Here is an 11,302-nt window from a genome sequence, read left to right as displayed (position 1 = left end):
CAGTGGTTAGCACTGCCGCCCACAGGACCAAGAACCCTGGTTTGATTCCACACTCAGGCAATTGTCTGTGTGGAAATTGCATATTCTCTCCGTGACTGCGTGGGTTTCCTCTGGATACACTAGATTCCTCCCAAAGCCGAAAGATGTGCAAGTTAAATGAATTGGCCAGTCTAAATTCCCCATAGCATCCAGGGATGCACAGGCTAGGTTGATTGGCCATGGGAAACAAGACGTTGCAAGGATGGGGTGCATCTGTGTAGGAAGCTCTTTGGAGGGTTGGTGTGGACTTGATGGGCCAGATGGCCTGCTTCCACTCTGTAGAGGTTCTGAGTGTTGCTGACAAAGTCAGCATTTATTGCCCATCTTAATTCCTCTTGAGAAAGTGGTGGTGATCCATCTTCTTGTACTGCTGCTGTACACCTCACATGGATTCCAGCCACAGTGCTGTCAGGAAGGAGGTTCCAGGGGTTTGACCCAACAACAAGGAATGTCGGTATAGCTGTAAGTAAGGATGATTTGTGGCTTAGCAGGAAGTTTGTAAGTGATTGTGGTTCCAGGCATCGTTGCCCTTGTCCTTTTAAGTGACAGAGTTCAAGGCTTTGGATATAAAAGTAGAAATTGTTGAAAAAGCTCAGCAGGTCTAGCAGCATCTGCAAAGAGAAATCAGTTAACATTTCAGTTGAATGACCCTTCCTCAGAACTTTGCAGATGCTGCCAGACCTGCTGAGCTTTTCCAGCAATTTGTATTTTTGTCTCTGATTTACAGTATTCGCAGTTGTTTCTGTTTTTATGAAGCCTTTGGATGTTGCTGGAGAAAGAGTTGGGGGCAGTGCATCTTGTATATGGTACATGCTACTGGCACTGTTCATCAATATTGGAAGCAATGAATGTTTAAAGTAGTGGCCAAGCCACCTGCTTTGTCCTGAATAGTTTCAAGCTTTTTGAGTGTTGGTGGAGCTGCCCTCATCCAGGAGTATGGACAGTATCCATATACTCCTGACTTGTGCCTTATAAACAGAGAAGAGGCCTTGGGGAGATAGGCCATCAGTTCCTCACCACAGAATTCCCAGTAACTAACTTGCTTTTCCAGGCACATACTTATATAGCTGGTTCAGTTAAATATCTGGTCAATGGTAAAACCCAGGATGTTAGTAGTGGGAGATCAGTAATAGTCAAGGGCAGAAGGGTAGATTTTCTTTTACTCAAGATAACTATTCCATGGCATTAATGTGGCACAAACATTACTTAGCACTTTTTAGCCCAGGCTGAATGTTTTGGGTATGATCTGCTTCAATATCTGAAGAGTACAAATGGCACTGAACTCTGTTCAGCAAACATTGTTATCTCTAATAAAAGCAGAATACTGCAGATGATGGAAATTTGAAGCAAATGCAGAAAATGCTGGAGAAGCTCAGGAGGTCAGGCATCATCTATGGAGAAATATAGTTAACATTTTGAATCAGTGATGAATCTTCTCCAAAACTGCCTTCTGATGGAGGAAAAGTAATTAACTGAGGTAGTTGGGTATAGAACACTATCCTGAGGAACTCCTGCAGCAATATCCTAGGGTTGAAATAGTTGGACTTCCACAACTGACACCAACTTGCTTTATGCGAAATACGACTCCCGTCAGTAAGGGATTTTACCCCTGATTCCCACTGACATCAATTTTTCTTGTGGTCCTTGGTGGGCTACAATTGGTCAAATCCTGCATTGATATGAAGGGAAGTCGTTTTCACTTCACGAATTGTGTTCAGCTCTTTTGTCCATGTTTGAACCAAGAGTGTAATAATCCAAGAGGCCCTGGAGAACCCAAACTGAGCATGAGTGAACTGGTTACTGCTGGATAAATGCTACTCGATAGTGCTGCTGGTGACATCACTTTGGTGATTGACAGTAGTCTGATTGGATGATAATTTCAAAAATTATGTCAGGATTACCTCCTCAACCAAAGAGTAGTAGAAATCGAGCCCACACGCCCCACCCGAACTAAGAAAAAGGCATTGAGGGTGGTCAATTTAAAATTTCACAACACATTGGTAGATTTTTGTATCAAGTGTGATGACTAAAGCAGATAGACAGAATTAAAGTATAGAATGGCCAACTTCTAATTCAGTGGAAAGCAGACTGGAGCGGCTCAATATCACTACTATTTCTGGGTTTCCAGTAGAGAAAGAAACAGCAAAGAAAGCTAATTTTTAAACTAAAGTTTTCAACTATATAAAGAATTGCTGCAGTTGGTAAATATAATTTTGTGTCAATTTGGGTGAAGGTCATCGCTGGTACAAAATGCAACATATTTCATATTTGGCACCAACAACAATCTCAAGTCAGATATAGTCAGAATGCAGAACAAGACATCTTGGAGTATCATTTTCATCATGATTCCCCATGTTCTGCTATAAATGTGGCAGAAAGCATGGAGGAACAGCATGAATGGCCAAGGATTTTCAGTCACTCAGGGTTGGGTTAAATTTGATCAAAACTGTTTCAGAAAAGGGTGATAAAGATTGTTGTAGAAAAGTGGTAGTATTCACATCTTTTGAGCCAAGGTCCTGGAGGTCAGTCGGTGTTCTGGAACCTCAAAGTGCTAATGCCCTACACCAGGGAAGGGTTAGCATAGTGGTAATGTCACTGGGTGAGCAATCCAGAGATCCAGGATCATCACCATCTTCTAATGAACAGTAAAAGATTGGCAATAAGTACTTTCTCTTTTTTACTGACATAGTGAATTCATCAACAGACACTTAGTAATTTTATTTACTCCTAGTGGATACTGGCTAGGTTAGCATGATAGGGTATAGGCATAGGGCTACAGAGTATAGGCATACATTGACATAAAGTAATATCAATTTGACATAGGGTTTATAAAGGGGCATGGGATAGACACAGGTATTGGTTGGCATCAAAGGTGTGAGGGACCATTGTGGCATAATCAGGAATGTTTTGGCATTAATGTGCATAGGGAGTATGTGGGAGTGGTGAGGATGAGTGAGGATTATTTTAATTTCATTTTTAGAATTGATTCATCAAAGCGTTGTGCTGTGTGGCCAGCCTTTCGCCAAGCCTGCCTCTGCATCCAACAGTCTCTGTACTCTTTCCAGGGTTGCCTGCTGTGACTCCCGTTTTCACCCAGCTGGTCTCCCCTCAGCCCTGGAATATAAATTTGGCCTTTTGAAGCACTTTTCCCCTACTCAGGTTTACGGAGCTGGAAATTGTCCCAACTCAGCACTACCTACTGGGAGCAAACATTCAAGTTCAAGTTCCAGGACCATGACCTTGCATCAGAATGGGACATCATAGAGATGTATAGTAACTAAGTACCGGAGGAGAACAAAAGAGAAGGTCTATAACTGAGCAAAAGTCAGAAGAGACTAAATAACAAAAGGAATGATGATGCAAAGACACAGGAAGTGCTAACGGAAAGAAGAAAATAAGCGTCTAGAGGTGCTGTAACATTTTTGAACAAAGGGAGATAAGAGATGTCCAAGATTCGGTTTTCAGCTTCTGTCTGTGTAGAATTTGATTTGTCAAATGACAACCATAAAAATCCTTGTCAGCAGCTGTACTGAAGCTTCACACTTGGGCCTGACAGAATGGAGTGCAGTGGCTCCCAATGGAGGTAAATTAATGTAAGTGCAGGGAACGAAGAAAGCCAGGCAGATGGTCTCAGATTGGCAATTCTCAATAAAAAAAATGTGGAAAGGGTAAAGGGTGTAGAGAAAGGGTTGCTGTGCTAGGGTAGGACAAGCTCAACAAGCATGTCGAGCTCAAAACTCAGTCAGATGGGAGCTGAAATTAAAGCATCTGCATAAAGCTGAAAATAACTGGAGAAACAGGTCACAGTTAAAACACTGGATAATATATAACAACTGAAATGTTATCTCTCCCAGCTATGGTCAAAATGATGCAAAACTGGCTGTTTTTCGATGCGCAATGACAAGTTTACAAAATAATGTCAAATTTGTTTAACATGCCTGAATAGCTAAGAGTAGCTACACTCCAGTCACTGTTGTGAACAGACTGTTTCAAAGTGTCTTCCTTTCTAAACTCTGTGAAGAGCAGAGAAATTTTAAAAGCCTTTGAAGGTACATTTTGAATCTAAAGTGAAAGTAACTTGTGAGTGCTAAGTGTTCAGTATTAGGGCCTAAGGTGAAAAATGGTCCTTAGATCAATATGTGACTTCATTGACTTGGCTCACAGAATCCTGTGAATTTATACAACTAAAAGATTATCTAATTAAACAAAGACATGTATTGAACATAAGAAATGCCACAGTGAGAGTGCATCTCTGAAAGAGGAGAAAGTTAACTCTCAGAGAAGCAATTGAGACGTACAGAAACTCTAAAGTTGTAAATCATCAGCATATTCCTGTCAGCGCAAGAGCAAGGTGCAAGGAGAAGAGTGTTCCCATGGTCTTTTGTGAGGACAGATTGCTTGGGGTTAATGAGAAGAATTTCATATCATGCAGCAAATTCAAAGAGACATTTTGGTCTCTCATTTCATACTTTGGATGGCAGGAATTGAATACAATGTTTATTGATCTGTTCTTGGCAGTAATTTTCTTATAGTACATCTCTGAAGAATTCTGATTTCCCTTAATAACATTTAGTGATACAAGTGTGAAGTTATGTTGTTATTGTTTCAGCTCAAATAACAGCAGGTACACACCATTCTTCTCCACTGGTACTTGGCACTTGGGACAAGGCTTAGTTGTTTCCTTGATTGCCTGTCTTGAGGCCTTGTCCCAGAGAGCTCGCTGTGCAGCTTGCTGATTGATAACATAACCCTACAAACAGAAGAATGAATAAGACATTATGTCACTGCACTTAGTTCACAAATTTATGCATGCATAAAGAAAATAAATCAGGGCACTTGTCTCCTCTCTGTTCCCCGGCAGAAGGCATTGAGTCCTTGCTGACATTATAGCTCTATCAGAGCCAGTCACCCATTGATACCTTGCTCAAAGAGCTATTATTCATACATGAGCATAAAAAGCCCATAATTAAAATGCCATTTGACTGTTAGGCCACTCTAACATTTTCTTACGATGCATTCTTAGAAAATGGGCACTGCAGGAAAAGTTGGTCTTTATTGCTTAGTTCCTTGTTAGGAGCTAGTGCTGAAGATTCTTCAACTGCTGCTATCTGAGTGGCGAGGATATGTTAGTGGATCTGTTAAGCAAAGAATTCCAGGATGTTAACCCGGTGGACCCATGGACCTTCTGTCCTTGTCCTGCTAAATGGTGGAGTTTACAGGTTTGGGATATGTTTTTGAAGATAGTCTGGTGTTTTGCGGGAGTACATCCTGTAGATCGTACACACTGCAGGCCCAGTGTACCAGTGGTGGAGGGAGTAAAGATTTAAACCAATTCTAATCATCTCCACCCATGGCATTTTCAGTAGCAATGCTCCTGTTAAGCAGCTTGGAATGCTTTACAATGTTAAAGGTGTTATAGAAGTACAAGCTATTATTAGCATTGTAGTCAGGAGCCGGAATATTGCCAAATTATTTCTGTCACCAACCCCCACTTCCCCATTTCAGGTAGGAGTTCTAAGGCAAACTGTGGTGCTGCCCTTATTGAGATTAGTGAATTTACTGGGTGCTTGGAAACTTCCTAATGGTGTATTTCGATTTCTCACCAGTGTTACCAGTGCAGCCAAACTGGAAAGGATTGTTTGTTGGAACTATTCTGTATTATCTGGCAAAACAATTGTGAAGATATGGGAGGAAGGGCAAACATATCATGATGTGCTTCATTCGCTACATTCCCATTTCTGCTACTTTTTTGCTTCTGGAGAAACTAATATAGGTATGCATATTATGGTACACTAATGATGGCAAGATGCCACTCTATGTTTTTTCATCATTTGCATTGGTATTGCTGGTCACTCGAAGAGCTGGTGTGTTTCTGCCATCTGGGATTGTTATGGCTCAGGAAAAGGCAAAAAGCTGAATCGTGGCAAACTTAAAATTTGTGGATAGTCTTAGAGGCTGCTCACCTTGATATGCAGTATTAGGTGCCTGAGGCCTATCAGCTGCCAATTTGTGCCTTCCCTTGTGGGGTTTGGGGTTGTTTTGCAAAGACATGAACTTTACCCCCTGATCAGGATGGACCACTCAGAATGGTGAAGCAGCCAATGTGGTGAACATGAGGTGGGATTCTGAAGTGGAGCAACACAAGATAGATTTATAATTTGTGGTTGTATCAGTGATTGTTCTGAAAGTGTTTATGCAGGAGTTTCATTAGGTTTTGCCTAATCCGATGATGCCACATAATCTTTTTTTGGAGCACAGGGAAATTTAGCACAAGGTTCCCGTAGAGACAGACATTTCATCTCTGGCTCCTGATAGTTGTAATTAACTATTTAATATAAATTGTACTTACTGCAATCATGCAATAAACTAAATCTTATTGCGTAAGAAAAGTTCTCACTTCTTCTTAAGATTCACCATTGGTCTATCCTCTACCACAGAAGTAAACAGGCCTTCAGACTGAGCATTGAAAAGACAATTGGAGTCTGTGAACAACCCCAGCCACAAGCCACCAATGGTTGCCACAAAAGCTCAATATAACCATTGTCATTGTATAGTAATGATTATACTGAAATACTATTCTAGAGGCCTGAATCATAGCTTTCCAGCTAAAGGTCTACTGCAGCAGTTTTGGAATTTAGTTCAGTTAAAACTAATGCCCTTTAGAAGACAAAACCCGCCACCCTTACCTTATCGGGTTCATGTGTATCTCCAGTCTCTAAAACAGTTTGCATTTATACAGCATCTTTAATGTCGTGAAGCTTTGTTGAAGCATCATCAAACAAAATTTAGCACTGAGCCACGTTAGGAGGTATTAGTACACATGACAAAAACCTTGGTCAAAGAGGTAGGTTTTAAGACAGGGTTACCAAACTCTGTTTTGCATCCAAAAATGGTGTATCAATACAATCAATTGGATTCAAGAGTTCCCTTTCCTTGAGATGTGCTGCAACATCTATGGATCCATTCTAGCAAGCCTGGCATTGGCTTGGCAGGCATGTGCATGATTTTCTTTTCTCCTGCCAAGGTCCGGATTAGATGAAAAGAGCTCCAAAGCCTGTCACTTCATCCAAAATGGGAGGAGAACATATTGCTGTACAGCCTCCAAACAGAATACCTTCACATTGCTCTCACAGCTTTGCCCCATTCCTCACAAACATTACCACCCACACTGTCTTATCTATCCTACAGCCCTATCTATCGCACGTTCCACCACACTATCCTAAAAGTCCCACAACTTTTAAAGTCTGTACGGCACCTCCCCCACAAAACTGTCATTGCTCTAAGCCCGCCCCACAGATAGCTCTAAAAGCTCTACACCCCTACACAGCTACCTACCTCACTCTCATATTCTGTTCCCCTTCCTACTGCTCATATAGCTTCCATTATCTCCAGACCCCATCTCCACTCTGGGATGATGGCATTCTCCATATCAAAGCGGAGTCAGACTACGAAAATGTTTCAGAAGCATTAAGCATTTGAAAGAGAAAGAAAAAGAAATATTGTATAAAGTCTTATTTTGTCCTGCATACATTTTCCTACTGCTCATGAGATTGGACCATTGAGTGTCTTTCGGTCCTGTATAAACAGGTTGTCCAGGTTTTCTAGACATTGAACTGCATTTTAAAGTAATTTTTAAAATGCCAGTAATAAAGAATTGAATTCATGCAGAACCTTGCATACTCAGGGCATTCAAAAGTATTTCACAAGCAACATAAACAATGAATTACTGAGTCATTTCTTTTGTTAACCAAAGCAAGTTCCCAAAAAGAGCAAATCACAGAACGACCTGACAATCAGTTTCCTGTGGTTAGCTTAAGAGAGGAGTGTGCCACAAAACTGAGTCAGTGAAAGGATAGATTGGAGACGCCATAGAAGAAACAAGTAGATTAAAAAATTGCAACTTTCTTTGTGTGTACTTGTGTTAATCTCTTATCAGTGGCACCTTGTGTTCTTAGGCTTGAAAATGCTTCTCCCAGGGAGGAATTTTGAGCCTTTGACTGTAGCCTTGATTGTTTAGTTTACGGGAGTGCTTTTAACTGCACTTCTAAAGCATTAAAAGCAATTTAGGTTTGTCTTCTGCTCTATGTGGTATTGGTCATAATGGAGAGTGTGGACTGACTACAGGCAGCTACAGTTGAATTGCTGTCTGGCTATTGATCAATTCTTGTTTTGACAACTATCAAATTACAGATTGTTACAGGAAGTGATATGTGAATATACTGCTTATCATTTGCCTTTGCTGTTGCTGAGGCTTTTGTTACAAATAATCCTGTACTTTCAAGTTCACTAATTGTGTCTGTCCTAAGTTTCAATGTATCTTATTTCTTTCCCTTTTTGAAGTGAAGTATACTTTCAGAGTGAGAACTCCTTCTATTCATGACTGATTATAATATCCGTAGACTTGAGGAAAATGCTTGCAAAAGTTTGCTCGCTAACTGTTTAGCAGGTATTTACATGAAGGTTATGAAAGTCTTTCAAAAAATGTTAAAATATCATTGGACCCAACATGAATATCATTGCAAGTGAAAAGTCCTTTTTTTAAATACCAAAGTACTACAAACTAAGATGGAAAGGCTGTAATGTTTTAAAAACGTCTACTAATGGCATACGTACAACTACATGTGGGTGTTACACAAGTGACTCATTTGATATATCTTTCTTTCTCTAGCGTCCCTAAAGCATGATTGTGATTAGCATCCAGCAGTGTTGGGAAATTGCCTCAGCAGTTGTAAAAATGAGTCACTACAAGTCTAAACGTAACATTTTTATGTCAACATATGGGCTGAGAAGGACCTCAACAATAGCAACTTTGCTGGCAAGGCCTGTGTGCCTGCCGAACTGGTTAGTGTTTATCTGCAGATGTGCATCAAGCCTATGTAAATATTGAAATGAAATTTCTAGCTCATCCTGGAACCAGACCCTTACATTTGTTTGTCTTAGCTGTTCTGCTTTATGTAACCTACCTTAGAAAATATTGGAAATAGTATTTATGGTATAATGAGGAGCTGAAGTGCTGGCTGCCATTACATATTCAGCCAACTTGTACACATCTTTTGGTCTTGTTGGGTAAAAGTAGTATGGCATCAATAGATAGCTCACTGGTGTCTGCTTAGTATTACTGCCTGTGTCACTGATGAATACAAAAGGGCAGATAGCATGACTACAATATTGACCATTTGCTTGGTGCTGGCTTTATCATCAAATACTCTTTTGGCCTGAATGACAATTTTGTAGAATTTCTTGGAGGGTTTTTGCTACGAGGCCTTGTAAAATTTCTTGCTGTGTTTACCAAACTGACTTCATTATCCACTTACCCCACCTCTCTTAACTGATCCAGCCCAATTCTACCACTTATCGCCCCCAAAAGAACTCACTGTACATCCACCGAAGCACTGACATCACCATCTTTTGAATGGCCACTATGTTCCCAAGCAAGCATTGGCAGTCCAATAGCGACTCTCACCAGCAACATAATGGGATAGCAGTCACAAAACTATGCTGCCACCAATGCATAGTTAGCATGGTTGACACTCTCACGTATACAACCCTAGTTTCTCACCCTACTCCCTGTTCAAACATCAGGTCACATAGTTTACTTAGCTCTCCTCTGTTGCGTCCTTTCCAAACACCCTCTCTAGGTTATCACTACAATGCCTCCAAAACCCACTGGGCAACCTCAGCTTGTCATTGTCCAGTATAGGAATATCACATAAAGGCAGGTAACTAAACAATTCCAAAGATGAACTTATATTTATAGCCAGGAAAAGTAAACTCAACTAAAATGAATAGAGGCTGCAGTTTGTCTCCCCAGTGCAAACCAAATGCAAGCATTGTACCTAATTATTTTACAGTTCATGATGATTTGCTAGACCTGGGCACCAGTCAGGGTCATTCTGTACTGTAGCGACTACTGCAACTGAGCTATGTCAATGCACAAGATAGCCATTATGTGGACGTACTGGTGTTAGATTGGGGTGGACAAAGTCAGAAGAATCCTGATGACGAAGGAGCAGTACTTAGAAAGCTAGTGATTTCAAATAAATTTGTTGGATATAACCTGGTGTTGTGTGATTTCTGATTTAATACACAAGAAGAGCTACGACCTTCTTTCGGCCCTCATGCTCCTCATTGGAAGATGACTCCCATTTCCACAGTTCCTTAGTGTAATTTTTTAAGTTTTGATTTTTATTTAATTGTCAGATGTACCAAAATAAAGTGAAAAGCTTTGTTTACAAACAGTACAGGCAGATCACAGCGAGCAAAGATCAAAAAATCTTACAGATATATGGGTCACATTGAAGGTTACATTACTTGAGACTAGAGTCCATGCAACAGTCTGATAACCGCCAGAAAGAAGCTGCTCCTGAAATTGCTTGTGCATGTGTTCAAACTTCTGTATCTTTTGCCTGATGGAACAGGTTGTAAGAGTTCATTACCAGGGTGCAATGGGCCTTTGATGATGTTGGTTGCCTTTCTGTGGTAGCATGCCATGTAGATAGAGTCCATGGATGGAATGTTGTCTTCCATGATGGTCTGGACTATGCTCACCACATTCTGTAGTTTCTTACAGTCCTGGGCAGAGCAGTCGCCATACCAAGCCATTATGCACCCAGCCAGTATGCTTTCAATGGTGCATCTGTAGAACTTGGTGAGGGACCTTATGGACATGCCAAATTTCCTGAGCTGCCTGAGGAAGAAGAGATGTTGTCATGCCTTCTTGACTGTCGCGTTTACATGGGATGTTCAGGGCAGGTCGTTGGTTATTGTCACTCTGAGGAACTTGATGCTCTTCACTCTGTCAACCTCAGTCCTGTTGATGTAGATGGGGACGTGTTCTCCTCCTTTCTTTCTGAAGTCAATGATCAGTTCTTTAGTTTTGCTAACATTGAGAAATGGATTGTTTTCATTGCACCACGTCACCAAGCCCTCTATCTCCCTGTTGTATTTTGAGTTGTCATTGTTAGATATCTGTCCCACAACAGTGGACTTGTAGATGGTGTTCATTCGGAATTTGGCAACACAGTCGTAGGTGTAGGGAGCATCCAGAAGGGTTTTATAGAGCAGTACGTAAATAGTCCAACTCGGGAAGAGGCCATACAGGACCTGGTGTTGGGGAATGAGCCTGGCCAGGTCATTGAAGTTTCAATAGGGGATTACTTTGGGAATACTGATCACACTTCCGTAAGTTTTAAAATGGACAAAGATGAGAGTGGTGCTAAAGGGAGAGTGCCAAATTGGGGAAAGACTAACTGTAGCAAAATTT

General features: G+C 40.9%; 1 protein-coding gene across 8 annotated transcripts in view; it reads right to left on the bottom strand.

Moving 5' to 3' along the window:
- The window catches only part of prkn (parkin RBR E3 ubiquitin protein ligase), a 977,400-nt gene that overhangs the window by 5,136 nt on the left and 960,962 nt on the right, over window positions 1-11,302 (bottom strand). For all 8 annotated transcript variants that reach the window (XM_059648413.1, XM_059648412.1, XM_048535676.2 and 5 more), the window contains one exon: window positions 4,672-4,789. In XM_059648413.1, the coding sequence (XP_059504396.1) occupies window positions 4,672-4,789 (118 nt within the window). The remainder of the gene's footprint in view (window positions 1-4,671; window positions 4,790-11,302) is intronic.

This window comes from Stegostoma tigrinum, chromosome 9 (assembly GCF_030684315.1).
Source record: "Stegostoma tigrinum isolate sSteTig4 chromosome 9, sSteTig4.hap1, whole genome shotgun sequence".
Taxonomy (NCBI): Eukaryota; Metazoa; Chordata; class Chondrichthyes; order Orectolobiformes; family Stegostomatidae; genus Stegostoma; species Stegostoma tigrinum.
This window is presented reverse-complemented; position numbering and strand designations above follow the sequence as displayed.